Raw genomic sequence first — 22,442 nt, 5'->3', positions numbered from 1 at the left:
TTAGAACATTCTTAGCTCTACTGTGGCTGTGTCATTCCTCACAGTTATAAAAGAGACTCCAATAATTAGTATAGTATTTGTGCAGGTAAGAATACACTTCTGATCTCAGCCTAATTATCCATCACCAAACCCCTTGTGCTGCTAAGGAAATCTAGGGAAACACACGCCATCACCAGTTTTAGTTCTAATTTGATTTGGTGTTACCTTTTGAAGTATGCCCTTATTTTTGAGAATGAGTTTTAATATGAATGTGGAAGAAAGGAGATGCTACTGGCCCCTTGAACAGTTGGACTTCAATGATAGAGCTAAAAAAAAAATCTTTGTTTTCTGCACATGAATTGCAGAAATCTTAGTGATCTGTTAGCTGTACCTTGGAGATTAAGATATATAGAGATAGATGTATGTTTGTGTTTATAACCCAGTGGTGGAGTCTCCATTTATCTCAGATGAAATTCAGTAAGAAAATAATTGAAAAACATCAATATTACTGATGTTAAGCTAAAAAAATAACAGGTGTGGTGGTGCATGCCACATCCCCACCCTTTCCAGGCTGCAGTGTGAGAAATACTTGTTCAGGATGACAGCTACTGTCATCAATTTAAATTGTAGAAATAACAGCAATTTAATCTTGATCACTTAAAAAAAATTATTATTTGGAACAAGAGATGAAAAATAATCCATGGAAAAGCACTTAATTTAATGCTTAATGGACCAAAGGCTACTTATAGTTGTGCCAGTGTAAGCCAGTTGGCTAAATTGGAGCTTTCTCAGTGTTACAGAACAGAATCTATCTGTAAATTTATCTCTTTAATAAATGAGCCAGGTGGTTCATAGAAGTGGTCTTTATAATGGCAGATTCAGTTGTGCCGGCTTATTTTGCTTCCATTGTAGCAATACATAATATCTCTTATTTAGAGCTTGATTTCATGCACAGACCACATTTAGAAGCCTGTATTACTCTACATGGAAACCATAAGTGAGAGAATTTGCCAGAGATGACAGTGGGGTTCAAAAGCAATTATAGCCAACGATTTGACTTCGTCATGGTATTGGAAGTGCCTGTAGCATAAGAGAACAAACTTTAAATATCTGTGAGAAACCAGTGCAGTCTATGATTGTTGCTCTGCAGTACTTGCTTTTGTAAACTCTCCCTGTACACGTTGAGCCACCTGCAAATGCACCTTAAGCCCTAATGGAGACCGCCTTTCTCTGTCGGAAAGCGGTGATTTAGGCTCGTAAATGTTCGCAAGAACAGGACAGCGAACACTTGATTTCATACTGCTGAAGTGGCCCATTTTTAAATCCGAACTAGCACTACTTGACGAACGGTACGTGCACTCCATGTCTGTGGTCTCAGCGAAACACGGCGTTTTCACTCAGGGGAGCACCTGAGTTAGGGAGGACTTAACCCGACGTATCCGCGGTATTTCCCGCTGGGAAATGCGGGCTCCCGGCAGACGCGCTTCCTACCGCGCCGGCCGAGGCGCCCGGGAGGGCCATGGGTGGGACCGACCTGCGTGGCTCCGTCCCTGCCGGAGCGCCCTACCTGCGGCGGGGCGGCGCAGGAAGGGGGCGGCACGGCAGGGCGGCGGTTCCGGGCACGTCGCGTTCCTCGCCGCGGGAGCGCCGCGCCCCATGGCCGCTCCGCAGGACCCGCTGCCCCCAGGTGAGGCTGGGGCGCCGCGGGGAGCCGGGCGGGCGGGCGGGGATGCCCCGAGGGGCGGTGGCCGCAGCCGGGGCCCGCGGGGGTCCGGGACGGGCGGTGCGCGGGGGGCGGCCCGCAGCGCCCATCCCGGGCCGGGCGGAGCCGGGGCCGCGGCTCCTGGGAGCCAGGTGAGGAGCGCACACCCGGCCGGGCTGAAAAGGGTTTTTAAGTTGCTCCCTTCCCCCTCCGCACACGCCAGTTAAGTACGGTAATAATTTATCATGTGCTCTGCTGATGTGATTTAGCGTAACTTGTCTTGTCAAGCCTGCTCCAGTATTTAGCGTCTAAGTTAGTTTGCGCTAGTTAACAGCAGGTTCAAAATACTTTTTTAAAAGGCGTTTTCTTAGGAGCCCAGAGCTCGGGTGGCTACGAAGTCCACGTGCCTTAATTTACATAGTAATGGTAATGGTGCAAATGACTTTTAACGCCTCACCTGTGGTGTGCCAGCATCACAGACTTTTCCATGAGCTATCTGCTCAGACAGGGACAAAGTTTTGAGTAATTGACAGTAAACAAAAATACACAAGTGCTGATGGACTTGGGCTTTTCAGGGTACTGAATATTCTAGTATAATTTGCCATATCTTCTCCTCCTATTCAAATCTAAATTCATGTGCCCCTAGTCAAAGCAACATTTTTTATTTGGGTTTAGTCAAAGAATTCATCTTTGTGAGCAACATTAGTATTAGAGTGATTACTTGTTAAAGTTGTGCTAAGTTAAAGTATTAATGTGTATGCCAGCCTTGGTGTGGAAATGTGCATGGTTGAACTATGTAACTACAGCTGATTTCAGGGGCTTCACTCACTACTGTCGGTGTCAAGACTGTGTTGCAGAGTAAAACTGTAAAAGAGGAGAAGACTGTCTCTGCTCCTTGGTGCTTTTTGAAACCCCTTCTGCTTAAAGGTCAAAATCCTGAGGTCCCTAAAACTCGCTGTTAGACTTCCTTCCAATGCAAGGGTGAAAGGCAGAAAAACTGTTCGCACTGGTAAGTGCAGAGCATTGCATCCCAATAATAGCAGCGGTATTGGACAGAATGAAAAGGTGGGCATCGGTACAAGTCTGCTGCTCTTCTTGCAGACTGGTCATACTGGGGGGGCCCTGGCAGAGCTGTGGCAGCTGCTGAGCAGCATGCAGGTGCAGAAATGAACCTCAGGAGCAACCACTGAATCTGATTTGTGTCTGTCTGAGTCAATGTGCACATGCTGATTTACATCCATCTGAGTCAACTCACTTATGGCTCCCTGCAGAAGGGTGGGGAAGTAAATGGTCCAGTGTCTGTATCCTGTTGGGGTGAGTACAGGGTAGTGATTTTGTAAGGGATCCCAGGTAACGTTGTTATGAAGCTGTCTGTCAAAGTAACCATGAAATCAGACAGTCAATCAGATGATACCCTCAGTTCCTGTTGGCCTTTCAGCATGCAAAACTGTGGATAGTTTACATCTGAGATAAACACAGAACTTTCCTCTCTACTGCTTTGTGCACCTGTGTCCAGCTCTATGACATGAGCTGTGGAATGTTGGGGCAGATGCATGTGGGAAAGGGCGAAAGGACATTCAAATTGCCTTATTCACAATAAAATACTAGGTCTGTGGTTTTCAGATTATCTGCCATAGTACTATGAGTGGTCAACAAGATCCTGGTGAATCATCTGCAGCCCAATATGTGGAGTTTTTAATCTTAGGTGCAAATATTTATAAATATACATGCCACTTACAAAAAAACTGGAGACTTAGTAGTAGTCTGCAACCTAAACAAAACAATGGAAATGACTATTCTTCATAAAAAACTATTAAATAAAGGGAAGCAATTGAGGTATAGGAAATGAAATACAATTTTAAAATACTTTTCAGGATGGATGCCAAGCAAGTAAGATGCAGATTCTCATGACTGTGTTTATGTGTGAGACCTAGAAAGCAGGAGTGAGAGGTACCACCCTTGTACCCCATCACCTCTTGTAAAGATACCCTTGGGTCTATCAAGTCCTTGTTTCAAATGCCTGTTTTCTCTGAGCTTCTCCAATTTTTTCAGTGCTTCCCACTGGGTTGTGGGAAGTGAGTTACCAATGTCAAAATGTACCTTGGTGGTCAGGGAGATGTAACAGAGAATAGAGGACAGAGCCCTTTTATAGCTACAGTAGCCAGTGATGTTCACCAAGGCTTGGACATTCTGTGGGGTCTGCCTTCACCTGCTTCAAGGCTCCTCTTACGTGGGAAAAAGAAAGTTCTGGGGGTTGTTTTGTTGGTTTGGCTGGTTGCTTTTTTTTTTTTTTTTAAATTCATCTAAGAATCTGTAAGGAGGAGCTGAAAGGCTTCCAGAATAAGCAACAATAAGGTGCATGCTTTGCCACTGGTTTTGAGTGGAAAAACAGTGAGACTAGGGATGCCTGGGCTGGCCTTCTTCCCTGGAGCCTTTCTTTGGCTCCCAGTGCCTCGTTTTTCAGCTTTCCTTTACTGGGTGGGCTTCTATTTGCCCAGCTCCCCTGCAACTTTCCACTGCAATTCCCACTAGGAGCTTCTATTTTTGGCCCTACCCTCAAGCAATGTCTTATGCCAGCTTATTGTATTTTCCCATGTCCCAGCGACTCTCAGCTTCTCTGCATTTGAGAGTTTGTGCTGACTGTTGCTATCAAGGCAGGCTTTATCCAGAATATTTTGTTAATTCCGTGTTTCTGGAGCAGGGATTTATTATATACAAAAAAAGACATATGACAAGAACATGGGGTTTAGGTTGTTTGTTTGTCTTCCTCTTCTGCATATGGCTTTCTAATTTGCAGTGTGAACAATGCTCAATGGCATTTTCATAGGCCCCTGCCTTTTTTGTGCCTTCGAGTGTTTACATTCAGTGTGCAAAGACTGTGCTCAGCCCTTGTCATCTACCCCTCTGATCATGTGCCACCTGCCTGGACAATGCCTGTGGGTTTCCTGGGGGCTCTAGCACTGAGAAAGGCTTTACATGGAATCTCAGGAACTGCTGGTGGTGGGGCTGCCTCACAGAAGCAGGAGGGAGAACAACTCTCTCCCACTGCTGCCTCCTTTTTTATTTTCAGTTTATTGTTCTGTCTTGCATTGGTTATTGCTTTAGCTCGTTCTGTTGTATTGAGTGGATTGGTAGGAGTGGGTCCCCAAATAAGCAACTATGTTAAATTTGAGCTCTTTAGAATAGTGTCTGTGTAACTTCTGTTCTGTTTTGGGGCTCAGTGTTTATAATGTGTGCTTTGTAGCTAATTTCTATGACTCTGTTCTAAATCTACTGGTTTTTATATTCCAAAGAAGGTAATCACAAAATACTGATTACAACCATGTCTTTCTTGTTGCTGCTGAAAACTTAATGTGTACTTGCAGTAAGTGACTTTTAGAGCAAGAGTGACAAGGATGAAGATCTTAGCACATAATTTAAAATGTTTTTCAATTTTTGAAAACATTTATTCTTATCAACAGAAGAGATTTCTGAAAAATATGGCAGGATGACGTTAAATTATAGGAGTAATTTTGTGAATCCTGTCTTCTGTACAAGATTTATTTCAGATTTTCTGTGCACTTTTGGTCAGTATCCCACTAGTATTTATCAATTTAGCTATTGATGCAGAGGGGTTAACATTTCATGACTCACCTGCAGGTACTTTGAAGATTCATGCTTTGATTCTCTTGATATTAATATAGTAGATTTTTACTGTTCTATTGTATACAAATAATTAATATTTTGCTCAAATATTTTTAAATGAGTGTTTTCAATTTTCTGTTGTAATCTGATGTTCAATCTAGTATTTTTTTTCTTGTAGTGGGTATGTTCGTTTCCTGTTTGAATTATTTCTTTGAGGAAAAACTTCAATGCTGTCAATAGGAGAACGGAACTTAGCTTTTAGAAAATTTACTGAATTTTAGTATTTATTGCTGACATGTTTTGTGATTTTTTTTCACTAAAGATAGACTTCAACTAAAATCTCAAACTAGAGTTGGATGTCCTTATTACATGTAGTTTCTAATGTCTGTGCTAGTAGTTCTGACATTTTCCAGTTTGTCATGTTTTCTTGTGGAAATATGACATAATGTGTGTAATGGCTGTACAGTTGTGTTTTACCTTGGTCAGACAAAGGAGCAAAATATGAATTGGCAGAAATATTTTAATGACTATGCTGTGATAAAGTTTTCTTTTTTCCAGCAGATCATGCAGCAAAAGAGCCAGTGGAGGATACAGATCCAAGCACTCTTTCCTTAACAATGGTATGTGTTTCTAGTCTAGTGCAGTTGAAATCATTATAACTCTGTATGGTTATGTGATGCCACAGTGAGAGAAAACATTCAAGGATGCTAACTCACACTGTCAGTGTATATAAAAGATTTGAGTGCACAAAAAGCCTTAATAAATTAACCTGTGCAGTCAAAGTGTAAATAAAAATACCAACATGTATATCAGCTGAACTGGATGGTATTATCAGTGGAGCTGCCCATGGGATAACCTCCAAAGGCTCTGGCAGTGACATCTCTTTAGTTTAAGAAAGTCCCAGCAACTGAGAAAAATTAGTGCTGACATTCTTTTGTCTACATAGTTTGAACGGATAAAATAACCCACCTAGGGCTTAAAAGTTCAACACTCCTAAGCTGTTATTACTTCCTGTAGCTGATTTGGAGTCATGGAAAGGCAGAATCCAAGAGCAGTGCCTTAGGCAGGCCCGGCTGAGCCTCGGGAGGGACCAAACCGCGCCCTCTGGTGCTCGCTGGCACACGAGCGCCGCTTGTGTCGGGATCTCAAACATCCCGGGCTCCTGCCCAGGTGGGGCTAATATGAAATTCTGTGAAAACTTTTTAAAATGTGGCTTTCTGTAAAAGGCAGACCTGCTTTCATATAAGGGCGAGAGGCATAGGGAAGGAGGTAAGTGTCAGATATAGTGATAAGTTATGTTATGCCCGGGAATCAGTAGCCGCCTCCTTAAACTCAGTAATAACCACTTCCTATTCCCTCTTAATCAGCTATGTAAGTTTAGAGCAGAAGGGAAAATATTTCTTTTTCTTTCAATGCAGTAACATTTTTTTAAAAGCTTAATCTGCTAAAAGACAATTTGAAGTCATGTCTGTTCTTTCTGACATGCGTTACCTTTTCAAGATTATCTTGCTACTTCAGTACAAAATTTCTTTCTTAAACTCTGCTTTTTCACTAAAAATAGCTTTAAAAATACCGTAGCAAAGCAGCAATCTCTATTACTTCTTCAAGTGCTAATGAGCAGTTTTAGTAACATCTCAGTTTCCAGAGAAGAGTGTTGCTGTATTTGATGGTGAACAGATCAACTAGTAGCAACTTGAGAGATACTACTATAATTGTGCACTTACAAAAGTACACAAAGAAAGAGTATATAACTGCTCTTTCCCCAGCACAATTGCACTCAAAATAACAAACATCTGTGTTTCTTGCCTTTTTGTAACAGACAGAAAAATATCCTGTCCAAGACACAGGAGTACCTAAAGGTAAGTTTTGTGAATTCTCTCTATTCAGATATCATTGATCTGTTGCTATCTGCAATAAAACCAGTGGTGTTACCCAACAGATTAAAATACTCATGCTTTTTCTACATATTTGTGCTTTAAATGTAATGCCCTCTTTATTTTTGAGGTCAGTTTGGTGTGTTTATCTAACTTTTGAAATTTCCTTCTCAAGTTTAGTTTTCATCTTAAAGTCACTCTAAAAATATCATCAGAAGACCTGAGTTCTTGGTCTGAAAGGAAAATACAGTGGTGCCATTGAAAGACAGGGTTCAGACAACAGATGGTAGAGACATCATAATGTTGGGTAGTGACTTTGAAGGGACTACCAGTGCCTTCATGCTGTTAGAAATAAAATCAAGAAATGCTTTCCAGGTCTTTTGCCTCTGACTGCATTCCCAGCCTTATATGCTGTCAACTCTTCATGCCATCTTTTACCTTTAGCTGGTTTAATACCATCTACTGGGGAACCTACTATTAGGTCTACTCTGCACAAGTTCCTGCCCCTCCTTGCTGAAAAAGGAGAGAGGGAGTGCAGGTTCTGAAGAAAAATACATGGATTATACAGAGTGAATATCCTCCTTATGTTTCCTTGATGTGTGGGGTGGATTTTTTTGTTGTCATCCCAGGCTTGGCCATTGACTTTTGTCCAGAGAATGCCCTGGCAGGGGCTTGCCTGAGGAGCACTCTGCAGGTAGTGTGTTCTCCATCCTGTATTGCAATTGCACAGCAGGTCTGCAGTGGGACAAGCACAGGAAACCAGGCTTGTCACGATGGAAACTCGTGCTGAGGAGTGGGAGGGGTATACGGCTGGGGTTAAAGAAAAATTGGAGATTATTCTGGAGCTTGAGAAAGCCAGGCAGAAGAGATGAGCACTCTTCAGAAGTGCTGCTCAGCAGGGAAGGATCATGTGGGATGAAGACTCTTGAAGTTATAAACTAGTTTCTGTTTATTTGCAGGCAGGTCCTTCAAAATTGTTTATTAGCACCAAAGCAATTACACTAGAACATTATTTTCCATGTTCTGTTTTTTATTTCACCTGTCACATTAGAGCCTCCTCAAAATTAATTAGATAAATTCCTAAATTTCAAATTTGCCATGGCTGTTTAAAATCCAAAATTGCATATTCTAAATGCATCTAATTTAAAAAGGAAAGCTAAGACATAAGTAAAAAGGTCATCACTTTCTGTAAAAAGGAAGTGCACTTGGTTTACATTTAATTTTCATTTTTGCTTCCTCTTATTAATTGTAAGAAGATGTAATTACTTATACAGCTTGACATTTCCCCTTTGAAGTTGAATGTAATACAACTACCTCTTAGTATTCTGTTCATTACTGTAAATTTCATTATTTCTTTAAGAATGGCTTTTCATAGTTATTTCTATAAAATATACAAACTTAGAAGTATGAGTCTGTCAACTAAAAATTGTAACAGATATGCCAGTCTGATTTTGTATAACACACAATTATATTTGTTCCAGATTTAATGTTTGAACAGACAGTACATTGGTGAGAGGGGCTGTCTGTATCTTTTATTGGTCAATTAATTAATGGGCTGTTTTGGAGCCATAGCTTGTTAAAGTTCTTGGCACCCTTTGCTGATTATGAGAGAAGATGGAGTTGAGGGAACTTCTTATCTTGCAGAGGTTGCCTTAGTGTTTATCATTATTTGATAATAATTCTATTTCCACCCAACTATAGAACAAATTTCACGCATATTATTTTCACAGGTTTGATGCCCATGCTTTGCATTTTCAGACAGACTTTTTTTGCTTTTTTTTTTATTTTTGAGGGGGTGAGGTTTTTTTTTTTTTTTTTGTTTGTTTGTTTGTTTGTTTGTTTTTGGGGTGGGTTTTTTAGTTTTTTTTTTGTTTGGTTGGTTTTTTTTTGCTGTTTTGGTTTTTTTGTTGTTGTTGTATCTGGACCTACAGTCATAAAGAATAATGATGGTCCTCTACCAAACACTGACATCACTGGGGATGAAGTATCTTCCATCTGTCTTACAAAACCAGAAAAAGAAGAGAGTAGTGATTTTTTGTTTTCTTTTTCTTGTAAGTGTAAGGATGAATTATTTGATTCAGATCAGTTTCTTGAGTGAGTTAAGAAAATATTGCTTCTTTCTGTTATGTGATGATTCATAAAGGATTCAATGAGATCTTGCCACTAAACAAACAACAAATGGAAACATTCCAGTGCTACAAATGTAGTCACCCTCATGCAGCGTTCTTGTGTGTAAAAACATGTAGAATCTAACCCTTTTTAACCTTGTGTTAATGGGTTAGGTCTCCACCTGACTCAGGAGAATCATGCAAATAGTTTGATGAAGAGGACCTTACTAATCATGCAGAGTGTACAAGGTCCACAAAGGGTTTATGTATCCTTTGTATCCCATTTTGAGGGCCGAAGTGATGCTTGAGAAGTTAGTAGAATTTGTGCTGTACTAGGGAATGCTGTGCTCTTCAGTGGACTCCCAGAGCTGTTGATAAACACACTTTGAAATGGATTATTTCAGTGCTTCAGCAAATTCCTGTGTAGTAGGAATCACTAGGATGAGTCCAGTTCACAAAGGGGCAGAATAAAAGATAAATATTTATGCAGTATTTATTTTAACTGTCATTTTAAGTGTGATGAGAAAAGGAAAACAAAAATTAGAGTGACTTGTGACATCTTCAGCCTACTTTGTTGTATTGGTGGAGTTAATATTCTGTAGTCAGCTTTCTGAAAGAACAACATGACTCTTGCTTTAAAAATAGTGTGATGTTTGTTTAGAAAACAACTGCTACTTTAGTATCTAATCTCTGCAAGGATTATATTTCTTCTCACAGTCATGCTCTGCATGACTGTTACAGCCTCTGCTGACTTAACATTTTGGGCTTTTAATCTAGCAATTCCCAGCATTTGATCATGATATGGAGTTAAATCTTTTGTTAGACAACTATACTGTAATTTGTTTGATAACATAAATTGCTTACTATTTAAATTTGTGAGTGGAAGGCTAGTGTTTCACACTCTTTGCCTTAGATGAGGAATACCTAACAGATCAAGTTACTTTGGAAATTGCATCTGTGAACATCAAGACCCTTACGTCAGATTCTGGCCTAATACAACAGGTAAGAAAAATGATACTTGAATGTGAACTAAGTTACTACTGTTAAGTCAGTAAGTATGTTAACAAATAAGTATATTTTCAGACTGTATCTGGAGAGCAGAAAATTATTCAGTAAAACAGACCAGAAATTTGCTTTCTTTTCAAGAGTTCAATGAAGGGAGCTTTTGTGGAGAAGAGCAAAAAAAAAAGATTATTTTATGATTAACATGTACTTTTTAGTTTAAATAGGTTTTGATCAATGTATAGATGTTCTGAAGAAGTGCCAGCAAAGTGTTAAAGCTTTGTCATGCATGCTGTCCCTCTGATGAAAATATTTCCTGGTGAAAATAAAGCCAGGCAGTGAAGAAGTAAGAAAACCTAGATTTTGTCTTTAGGGAGGCATTGGATGGTTTTGCTTTGATTTTGGGATACTGCTCTTCCCATAGCTGAAACATTGTCTGCTTTTTGTGACATCTTGCATTGCCATAGGAAGGGCAATGCTGAGTGACTCCCATGCTCCACGGTTATCATCTTTCAAGTGAATGTTTTTTGCTGAATTTCAAATTGATTCTCTTTGGGTTGAGCAGAAACTTGGAGAAGAGAAATGAATGAGCATTTTCCAGCAAGATGAAGAATTAAAAGGAGTTCCTAATGCCAGAGTCCCAGCTGAATTCCATCAGAAACAAACATGGGTTTGGTATGCATTTCACAGATGATGGAGGTAACTGTTCCTTGCCATCATCAAGAAGAGAGCATTTGTTGGCAACTTAGAATCACCATAAAGATAATTCAGTGTATTAGGGTGGTAATGGTTCCACAGAGCTGGAAAATTTTCTGCTTACCTGCAGACTGCACATAAGTTTATGGCTTTGATTTGACCTGTAGAGGATGATTGGATCTTCACTTATTGCAATTACATTACAAGAAAATGATCTTGAATAAACTTGAGTGCATCTGACATGATAATTTGGATTATGACTGATCAGTAAAAATATGAATTTTGAAAACATGTGTGGCACAGGTAAGTATTGCTGCTTTTCTTTGTACTTTTTGCAGTACTACCCACTCTTATTTTTTATGCCTCATAAGGCATGTATAATGACACAAGGGCACTTAGGCATTGGCTTTCACAGTAAGGTTTGAACTTCAATGAATTGATAAAGTCTGAGAAATGAGGTTCAGTACAGCAGTTAAGTGAACAGTATCTGCTTTTCCTTTTTTTTTGTGTGTTTTTTTTTAGTGTGGATTTTTTTGTTTTGTTCAGTTTGTTTTTGTTTTTTTAAATTTGCTTATTTATTTTCTTTTGAAGTAGATGTCTGGGGAGGCTGAGCTGTCCTGGGAAGTTCCTCATTCTCCCCAATGACTTAATCTTCTGGGAATTTGCTCCTTGAGGCTCAGTATGGCATTTGTTGGAGTGGAGACAATTACTATAATCAGGAACTGCAGATTTAATTTTTTTAAATTTGTGTGCTCACATGTTGCCGTGAAGGCCAACTTTGTGTTTAAAAAGCATTGTCCAGATAAAGCTGTCGTGGTAGAAAAGTAAACTGCTAGAAGATAATGGCAAGGCTTATTCAGTTGCAATTGACATCTCTCTTAGATAGAGAGATGATCTCTCTTGAGCAGACAGCAGACATTTTGATGAGGTTGCATGTGTGGTCTTGCAGTTTTCAGGGAGTAAAGAAATACTGAAAACAGTATGCAAATTTTTCCTTTCTTAACAAAGTCTGTAAATATTTTGGAGAGAGTTCACCTTCTTTATAATTAGATCATGAATGCATGCAAGTTCACCACAGCAACTGAAATTGCCTGTATTCTATTTTTAGTGGATTTCTTAGTAAAGAAGGTGTAGCAGGTTGGACTAGAGTATCTTATTACACTATATTGTTACCCATATATTGACTTTTGTTTGTATGCACAACTTGCAAAATTAAGAAGCCTGCTGTTTCAGAAGAATGACACAATACAAAAAGATCAACAATACTTCATTGCAGCTATCTAAAGGGAAAATCCCCTCTACTTTCATCTTTAAATCCTCAACAGAAGAAAGCTATTTCACCTGGCTCCACACCTGCATAGTTAAAGTAAGGGCAGCTGCAGTTTCCCCACAGTTCTACAGTCAAGGGGCTGTCCTTCCAGTTATTAGAGGTTGCTAACTAGTAGAATTTAAATGTTACAACGTGTGTTACAGTCTCGGGCTGCTTAGTTATTTCATTATGTTTAATTAGCAGATGAAACATCATTGAGGGAATGTTAACTTCAAATAGGGAGAGGGGTAGATGTGATCTGCAAAAATATTCACCTCCACCTGTTGTCTGTAAAAGCTTCCCATGTGCGTAAAGAAGTTTGTAAAAAAAAAATTCTCCCCTTTGCCTAAATCCATAGAACAATCCCTTATTGCTGCTTGTTACAAAATTCTTGGTTTTTACATTGCAAAACATTTTAAAAATCTTTTAAATCAAAACATATGGCTTGTTAAATAACTTTTGGGTGTTTAATAGAGAGTTAGTCACAAGATGCAATGCTATAGCATATCATTAATAAAAATGCTGTTGTTCAGTGCATACAACCGACAGAGCAGTTTCATGAGCCAAAGCATGGAAATGCTGCCTGAAAAGACTCCAGATTGTTAGCAATTCCTCAAAACTATATGTCTATTTCCTGTCTGATTTTACAAGTAGCTTGGGATTCTTCTAAGTAATCTCCTGCTGGTTGTAAATTAGTCAAATACTTATTCTGTTGTTCAGTTACATTGTTTTATTTTTACTTTATATTTGTTTTCTGCTTTGTAGCCAGAAGACAAAGACACACAAAACCATACTGACGAATCGCTTTCAGGTAATATGTCAACTTTATTGTTCTTCATATTTTATTCCTAGGTTTTATTAGAAAGTGCTTTTTTAAAATCTGCTATTTGTCACAACAAATAACTGCCTGGATAATTAGTGCTTATGGAGCTCATTTCCTTACCAGTGTCATTTACAGCTTCCTCTTTGTTCTAGGAGGATGGTGATCAATAACGCAGACCATACAAAATATGTAACTTGAGCTTTCCAAATACTTTTAGTACTTCTGCCTTTGGAAGTGACATGCAAATAGCTGTCAGGAGAGAGCAGAAGCTGGCAGTAGGCTGTGAGTGCTTATCCCACCATTTGTGTGAGTTCTGCTGGGGAGGGGTGTATGATATACAGTTCTCTTAGTCTAACAGTAAGAAACTGAGAGTTTCCTATTAGTAAGGCAGCTTGTCCTATCAGGTAGCATTAGGATCATGCCGTTAGTTGGGTAGTGCTTGTCAGTGTCTAGGACAGGACCACCTTAGAAAAGCAGGGTTCTTTATGATGCTTTTGATAGTCTTCCAGATGGTATAGCACAAGAAGCAGGTTCGTTTAGTTTTGTTTACTTATATCTCTGCCCTTTTACAGAGGTGTTTTCTTTACCCCTTCTTCCCTGTTTCTATTGGAAGAAAAACTTTCCCTGTCAACCCTGCCAGAGTAAATAAGATGAAATTCAGATAGGGTGCTCTCCTGCCCCGTGCGCTCAGCCAGAAATTTGCTTGGATTATATTATATTCATTTTGCCTTGTTTGTATAAGTAAAGGTTGGCATGAATGAAGCAAGAAAGTTTTGTCTCACTTCAGCAAGTTTAGAGAAGAACAGAAGAGTTAACATACATATTCCTGTAGAGAACAGCTGCAAGGCCTGTGGAATACCTGTTAGCTAAGATGTCACCAGAACATGTTTCCCTTTAACAGGGAATCTATGCCTTTGTATGAAGTTATGTCTCCGTAGCGGTGTTGTTGCTGCACGTCCTAACTTGTTGAAAATTTCAGAAGTTGTCCTTGGCCTGCTAAAAAAACAATCTGATGAGCAATGTTACAAACTAACAATAGCCTGTTCTTTCTTTAAAAATAAATAGAACAGGCATGCAGACATTATATTCTGGAATTTTCACACAATCTGACAATAATTACTGAAAATAAATAATTGATGTTAAAAAAAGAGCCACAAAATCCCACAAACAAACAGCCTGAACAGATGCTGTTGTCCTTATGAGTAGGTGGCACTAACTACCAGATTTTTCCTTTGCCAGAGATACAGTTCAGGCCTCTGATACAGCACTTGTAAATTGTGTGTCACTGTTTTCTATTATTTTTAATAAATCTTTTGATTACTATCAGCCCCTTTTTCAGAGTTTCATCTGAAGTAGGACTAGCTACTTCCCTATTTCAAGCTGTGCACTGAGGCTGGAGCACAGAAACTTTATGAAAAGCTTCTAGGCTGTGTCCATTTTATACTATTTGGAGATACCAGATTCTCCCTGCTTTCAAAAAGGAGCAGGGAGAGTTAAGGTCATATCTGCAGCCAAAATGCTCAGACCATGTCCTGAAGTGTTGCAGTGTTAAAGGTCTTGGTATGAGACTTGGACTAGAGGTATGACTCAAACTGGTTTCTATGTGGTTTAAGGGGTATTAATATATAATATAGCCTGATAGCACCACATTTTTCCCAATTTTGGGGGAGATGCTGACTGTGGTGTGTAGAAGATATCTAAATGGCAATTTTCAGTATTTGATGCAGATTTTAGAACATATCACCACCTTTTTCCATCAACTTGGTATTTTTCTTTTTCTCGCATGTGGAGGAGTATGCACTTTATTCCTTTTCTGATGTACCTTTAAAATAGGTTTTGTTGGCAAAACAGAGACAGTTTTTATTGCAAGAGCCCTTAAAAAGCAAAGGAACATATCTACTTTTTCATTGTGTTAAAGTACTAGATATTAGTTGTATTTGGATCTGTCAGCAGAGATTCTCCTGGTGCACGTATTTCATGTTGTTTTGAAGGTAGCAGCTCATAAATGCAAAGCCTTTTCCTTCATTCTACAACACAGGCACACAAGAAGCACAGAATGCACACATAATCCTGTTGGTGATGTAAGTGGGTATTATGGTAGATTCAAGGAAGAGACGTTGTTCCAAAACAAAAAAAGGGGACTATACTAGCTCATATACTGCATTGAACCCTGTGTCTTTTCTGTACAAGTATAAATAACTTTTCCAAGTAATGTACTGTCTTTAAAAACTACTGTATTTTTGATTAAAGCCACTTTTGATTAGAGTGTAGTGAAGAGAGAAGTTTTAGAAAGTAATTTAATGAGGTCTTCATGAGAAGAGGCATTACATATCACTATTCTGACTTTTTCAGAAGCAATTCAAAGAAATATAATACTCCTCAACCCTATATGCTTTTAACTTTTTGTTCCTGGTGATACCACAGCAATAGATCCTAATTTCTTCCCACGTAATTATTTTCACTGCAGATCTCAAGAAAACCTGCAAGGAAAATGTCACCTGCTCCTTGTGCTTATTCCGTGCACCAACCATCAGTGACATGCTCGATGACGAGGACTTGTTGTACACAGTGAGGCTAAAGCTGGATCCCTGCCATCCAACAGTGAAAAACTGGAGAAATTTAGCAAGCAAGTGGGGGATGACTTATGATGAATTGTGTTTCCTTGAACAAAAGCCCCAAAGTCCCACCTTGGAATTCTTGCTACGGAATAGTGACCGGACTGTGGAGCAGCTGATTGATCTCTGTAAATTTTATAAGAGAATTGATGTTGTGAAAGTGCTGCTGAAATGGGTGGAGGAGGAATGGCCCAAGAGAGGGAACAGAACTTACCAGAATGATTTCTAGGTCAAAGTTGTTATTCTGTACGTGTTAAATGCTAGCTACCACTGATACATTGGAAGTTTCCCTTGCAAGAGAGAGAAAGCCTGTACTGAGGGTTTGTATACTGTGTAAGCTTTATCTACTGTATACACAATGTAAGCTTTATGCCCTCAGGGTTGCAAAGATAACCTTCCAAAGTGGATGGAATCATCCAGGTTGAGTTCTTGAGTCTGCAAATACCTTCAGTTTCTTTGCTGCTGTCCACAGCCTTCCTAAATAGAAAAGGAATGAAAAAGCCAGACTGCTTGTTTTACTGCAGCACTTGTGAACCACATTAGTTGTGTGCTGTTGTTATTGGGAAAGCCACAGTTAGAAGGCAAGTTTCTAGGCCTTACTGGTAGCCCTTCCACAATTTTGTATGTTCTACCTAGTGGAACATGAGGTGGAATCTTTTTTCTTCCTTTTTAGTTGTTTTTTAAGCTTTGTGACACTGTTTTTGGCACAGGAACACCTCAGTGTTCCAGGCAGCAGTTTGGATCTGAATGTTGCAATTAACTGAATATTCAACATCACAGTTGAAAAAATTAAGTTTCTTATGAACAAGAGTAGACATTAACCAATAACAGCTGTTAAACAAAATAATTACATGCTACTACATCATAGTGTATATATTTACTCTAAGAGAAATCATGCAATTCAGAGAGACTTTTCAACCCATAACCTTCAGGGGCAAAAAAACCCAATTAAAAGGCTCTGTGCTTAAAACTACTTTCCAAAGGTTTAAAGACTGTGTACACTGTGAGTGCAGGTATCAAATCCCTCTCACTTTGCAGTGTGGGATGATGGCACCACAGGGTATTGTTAGTATTGACTGTAACTTCCCTTTTCACAGGCTGTGGTTTTCTTTACAGTTCTGTGGGTTGGCCTACTTTCTGTCCCACACCAAGGCAGTTGCAGCCTTGTGTGAAACTAGCACTATATATTGATTAGAACCACTCTAATGGAAAATGAACAGCTGAGTTCACCTACAGCCCAGGTGGATGGCTATTAAAGCACTTACAGTAGTTTAGACTGATTTTTTTTAAAGGATTCTGATTGTCTGAAGTACACTGTTTACATTTTAAATGTTTCAGAATTGGCCTTTCTCCTACCATTCTTCTGACATCTCAGACATGTAGTATGTATATAGGTGTATATACCCAAGCACTGGTCAAGCTGTAGGGCAAAACTAGAATGGGGTGCAGGTTGATACACTGTTTACTTTTCTCGAGTAGATATAATAAGAATTAGTAGTGAAGCTGAGGGAAGTCTAATGCTGTATGCTGAGTTTCTTACTGTAAGAGTTTGAAAAGGGACCTCTAGTAATACTTTACTATAGATACTGAGTGATATGGTTACCGAGGAGCTAGAAGTAAAGACTAACATTTTCAAGTCAGGTGCTTGTTCTGGACTGACATAAAACTAGCTTTATTTTAGTGATTTCAAGAAGCTGAAAGTCTTGTTTCAGGGTAAAGAAATTGACCTAAATTTGAGGTTTGAATTTTAATTTTTTTAGAAAAGACTGGAATTTGTGATGAATTTTTTTAACCATTCCTCAAAAAAGCTGCTACTCTTTAGAACTCTAGTTTTCTAGCTGTATTTTAAGGAGAAAATTTTACTGCTCTGTCTTCTTGGGGCTGGAGTTTAAGTGTTTAATGGTTCTCTTCTAAGAGTGGGTGTGTCACAACAGGTGTCTGTCAGCTCATAACTTTTGCAAATAATCTGTCTTGAGTTAGATGCTCTAGATTCAGCTTTGGGGACTATGGCTGTGGCTGGGCTGCCTGCTGCTTTCAGGTCCTGCACAGGCATCCACTGCTGATGTGCAAATAGCTCATAATGCAGCTTGTCCAACATAATTCCCATACCTTGGGCTGACTGCATGCAGGATTTAGGTTCATATGTCTCTGTGTTTATTGTTATAGAGCACAACAAAGTACAAAAATACACAACTCCATCAAAAGGGTGCAAGAGAGAGATTTATTACAGCAACATTACTTTTACACATCTTCAAGATATTTACACCCATCCAACATACATATTCAGTGCCCATTGGTCATAAGAGAGAAACAAAATTCCCAGTAGGTGATCAGGGAGCCACATCACTCTGTGAGCCAGCCAGAGCCCATATCTCTTAACTTTCTCTCCTTCCTCTGGTCTCCATGGTAACAACCTTGGTCTTCCTTCAGGAGAGATATGGGGCTTCTCCTTATCTTCAGGAGGCCCTTGCTAGCTCACAAGGACAGCACAGAATGTCTTTCCTACATGTGTTAAGTTGTTCTTCTGAGTGATGATTGCTGGCATGTATACACACAGCTTTTGCCTCCCATAACATACCACAGGTATATCTTGTGTGGTATTATAACGTGCTGTGCTTTGGTAGATCCAGACCAGCTAGGAGCTCGAATCCTCATCTAAGAATCAGAATGGGAATATGAAATGATGCAGTAGCATTCCTGAATCAAGGTGTTCAACTGAACTATACCCACTTTCCTGATTTCTGGGTAAAACTTGTGAAATTTTGAGGAAACTCTGTTGTCTTGTGAAGATGAGTTTGATCCCTTGAACCTTTTCAAAAGTCAATGTCAGATGCAAGAGTTTGTTAGATGGAAATAAAGCTGCTTCTGAGAGTTCACAGGTGGATTCAGTATAAATTCCGCTCTGAAGGTTGAAAATGTTTGCCTTAAACTTCAGCACACACTGGATTACTCATAACTATACTTGAAATACTTTTTTTTCCTCCTTGTATGGCATAAATGGAGATGTACACACTCTTTTTCTAGTTTTCTATCTGTTTACAAGATATTGGTCTTGAGTGTTCAATTTATTCTTATGTCCTCTGTTATAATGTGTACTATTTTAGAAGAAATATAGTTGTCAATTTTTGACTTTATTGTATTTGTTTTTATTACAGCTGGGAAAACAGCTGTTTTCCTTCTCACCACACCCCTTGGAATTACTGAACTATCAATTAGTTCTGTGTAAAAAATATCTTGTATATGAAATTCATGATGCCTTAAGGCACTTTTGTTTGCAACACATACTGCTGTTGAAGAAAGGAACGTACATTTTTAAAAAATGTTTTCCGTATGAAATATTAGTTAATTTTGATAAGATGAACAAAAATATTTATCTAGAGACTTGTAGCTGAGTTACTGACTAAGAGAGGTAAGAAACCTATATGGGGTGAACTTTTCCTGAATTAATACCCAATCTGATACTGGACACTAAAAAGGTTCTACTAGGCTATCAGTTTTGTTCCATGATATCCTTCTCCTATTCCTGTATAAGACCTGCTCTCCCTTCAGGGATTTCCAGTTTTTTGCTTGCTGTCTCTGTGCCTGCAGGATGATCAGTGGCCTTTGCCACCCATTTTGGCTTCTATGAAGCTGGTCAAACCACTGTATTATTTCATTCCTGCAAGCTTATCTAAGATAAAATGAGCTTAATTACTGTTCTTCAATGACAAAGTTGTGGTGCTGTGCTCCAGGAGAACCTAGTTTTCCTGTGAGAAACTAGTTTTCAACCTGTTTTGTCCTGTGAGGACAAGTATGGATATCCCCAGCAAAATGGTGAGAGTGTCCAGTTGCTTTACTCTCCATGCACTTCCCTTGGATCTGTGGAGAGGAATGCAGTGTAGGTTTGGGACTGTCTTTTGGAACCTACCATAAAAGATAGGCATAGTCAGCATGGTCCCAAATGCTTGCTTCAAAATTGGTTTACAGTTTCTGTACAAGTTAAGGTTATTCCTGAACCAGTACTGAAAAATGGAGATCTGCAGCTTGGCCTGGGCAGTGCTTTGTGCAACAGACTACAGATTTTTCACTGTCTCAAAAGGCCTCCCACAGTTCCAAGTCAAGCTGTTAGCAAGAGGAAAGAAATGTAAATTCTGCCTTATGATTCTTTAATCTAGGGTAGCACTCTTGACTTGTGGCCAGACATAGCTGGAAATTATTTGTCAGACAGAAGAACTGTTTAAACAAGGTCAAAGGAAGTGCATGGCATTTATAATAACTTAGAGCAGCCTACTTGTGTAATTTTTGCAGCAGATCATGCTCTTCTCTCTATGAAGGCAAAGCAATTAGTTATTCATAATTACTTTCAATATATCTTATAAATTTTAAATTTTGGTTCAGTTTTGGACAGAAGGGCAGAGCACCATTAAATGAGGATGTGAGCTTGTTGCCTCTTTTTTTCTGACAGAAAAGTGTTTTTCCTAGTCCTGAATTCAGCTACTCTTGATTCCATGTCTATAGTCAGTTGGCCTTAAGTGGATAGGGAAGGTATGGATCTACTGGTTGAACAGGCTGAATATCAGCAGCACTAAAAGAACTTACTTTGAGAGGTGCAGTCAGTAGTATTTGCCTGTATTTTGGCCAAGGACTGGGACTGACTCCATCTTACAAGAAACTAATGGCTAAGAGAAGTAGACAGCCTTGGGAAAGGGTTGCTGTACCCTCTGTTAGGGGCAGAGGGGCAATTAACAGCTGGGCATACTTACTAGCTTGATCTCTGTATTTTGCCTTTGTAAAACAGTGATTCTTGAGTTCAAAGGCAGGTCATTTGAGGAAATGTATATTTGTTATTGTGGTAATGAGAGTTGCCCAAGATTCTTAAATGAGAAAGATCAGCGCAAGTAACTTGGATAATAAATGTGTTCTGTGTATCTATGTACAGCAAGGAATGGATACACAACTTTACACATGAATGTGAAATTATTCTTTTTTTATTATGAGTTTGTTTCAAAATTACCCCCCCAATATTTAATTTGGGAATGTTTTTTGTCTCAAAAAAAAAAATCCCAAACCCTGAAGTTTCATATTGTTGATGACATAAAAAAAAATTTACATAACTAAAAAGTTCTTTAATGGAAAAAGCTATGATAAGAAAGGGGCACACAAATCCTTACAGTAGTAAAAATATCTTGAGTCTAAGCTGAGAATTTATTTTTGTCTTTGCACCCAATATATGTGAGCTTCCCCTACTTCATTCACAATCCTGCAACCAGTGGGTGGTTTTTTTGGTCCTTATTTACTTTTGCCTCTGCTTTCTCTGAAGCAGAGAAGTTCACCATCTCAAAGGTCTTTTAAAAGCCTGATTGTCTCTAACCATCAGGAAACAGCTACCATCTCGTGGTGAGAGGTGATACTACACCATCGCACGTCTCCCTTGAAAATGCAGCAGAGCTGAGGGCAGGTGAGCTCATCTATAACTGCAGAGACCCACCAGGGATATCCAGGAGCAACTGCAAGGAGGATAATGAAGGTGTGAAGGTGAAGTTCTAGGGATCTTGGGCTTGGTCACGGTCCCTAGTTTGAAGAACATCACACAGTCTTTCCTTTGGCACAGATATGTGATATTTCCTAGTTTTTATGTCCCTAGGTAGGCAGGGATTGAATCACTGTGCAGACTGTGGCACAAGCGCCCGGGGGTGGGGGTGTGCTGGGTGTGCAGACAGGGCAAGCACAGCACAGGTTTGCTCTCCCAGCTATTGCAATGCAAATGAAGGCGTGATCCTGACTTTCAGGAAACCTGGAGTGTCGTGTCACGGATTTAAGAAAGAAGGGGTGAGTATGTTTTAAGGGTTATATGGCCTGTAATTGGTTTTCAAAAGGTCCAATGACTTGGTATCTTCTTTATCCTTTGGCCTGCATATCTATTCTGTAGCTTGTTTGCTCTTATGCTTTTCTTCAGTGTTTTGCTTTAAAAAGCAGGCATTGCAACAAAAAAATAGAATACTTGGTAGTTCCTGAAGCAGCTGTCCCATTTTAAGCTTTTGAATCTGTAAGCCCATTTAAAAAACCATTACTTTTTGTTTCCTGTGATTTGCAACTTTAAACTGAAACCTGGAAAATCTGAATGATCACTGAAGCTAAATAGTGCCATGTCAAGGAAGAGTTATGGAAGGCCACTGATTAACTCATAGATAAGTAAAAACTGAGCCAGCTGGGCTGTCAACTGAAATTTTAATGTTGGTGTACCAAGAGGTGGTGACTTATGTCCTCCTTGAGTCTAAAGCTTTTCAAAGAAGCTAGGGGAATAATTTCCATCAGAAAATGCTGTAATGTACAAACAACTCCACTAAAACTACAGAAGACACAACAATGTCAGTCTTTTGAGATCATATGAAGTCCTTAAGCACAAAATGTCTGCTGAACAGTCCAATGTGCTAGAGGCTTTACCCCTGTGGCCTGTAGTATTGTATAAACTAGGGAAAATTAGTTATTATATACAACAACAATTTAAAAACATTAGTCAAGAGTAACTTCCATGGGCAGGTTTCTTAATGGAGACTAGTGTTAATTTATGTCAAGTCTAGGCAATTCCATTATTGATGGAAATTTTATAATTTGAACTGTGCATAAAATACCAGGCCAAGTAAGTGAGTGTGACTATGTTTGTTTTCACCTTGACTTTGGGACCATGGCTTGCTATCCTGAGAGACACAAGGTTACAGGCTTGGAATCAA

The 22,442-nt window shown here is 39.2% G+C and overlaps 1 protein-coding gene across 3 annotated transcripts; it reads left to right on the top strand.

Annotated features, from left to right (window-relative positions):
• The first annotated feature begins 1,514 nt into the window (after positions 1-1,514).
• EDARADD (EDAR associated via death domain) lies at positions 1,515-18,866 on the top strand. 3 transcript variants are annotated; one of them, XM_054629830.2, is made up of 6 exons: positions 1,515-1,666; positions 5,867-5,925; positions 7,125-7,164; positions 10,201-10,289; positions 13,060-13,105; positions 15,585-18,866. In XM_054629830.2, the coding sequence occupies exons 1-6, from the start codon at positions 1,636-1,638 to the stop codon at positions 15,959-15,961; spliced, it is 642 nt and encodes a 213-aa protein (XP_054485805.1). In that variant the 5' UTR covers positions 1,515-1,635; the 3' UTR covers positions 15,962-18,866. The 3 variants fall into 3 exon arrangements, with proteins under 3 accessions (XP_054485805.1, XP_077031691.1, XP_077031692.1); XM_077175576.1 differs by having other exon boundaries at positions 1,551-1,666; positions 5,864-5,925; XM_077175577.1 differs by lacking the exons at positions 1,515-1,666; positions 5,867-5,925; positions 7,125-7,164; positions 10,201-10,289 and adding an exon at positions 10,300-12,351.
• Positions 18,867-22,442: the final 3,576 nt, after the last annotated feature.

The sequence above is a fragment of the Agelaius phoeniceus genome, chromosome 3 (assembly GCF_051311805.1).
Source record: "Agelaius phoeniceus isolate bAgePho1 chromosome 3, bAgePho1.hap1, whole genome shotgun sequence".
NCBI classification, from domain to species: Eukaryota; Metazoa; Chordata; class Aves; order Passeriformes; family Icteridae; genus Agelaius; species Agelaius phoeniceus.
Note: the sequence above shows the minus strand (reverse complement) of the source record. Positions and strands in the feature narration are given on the sequence as shown.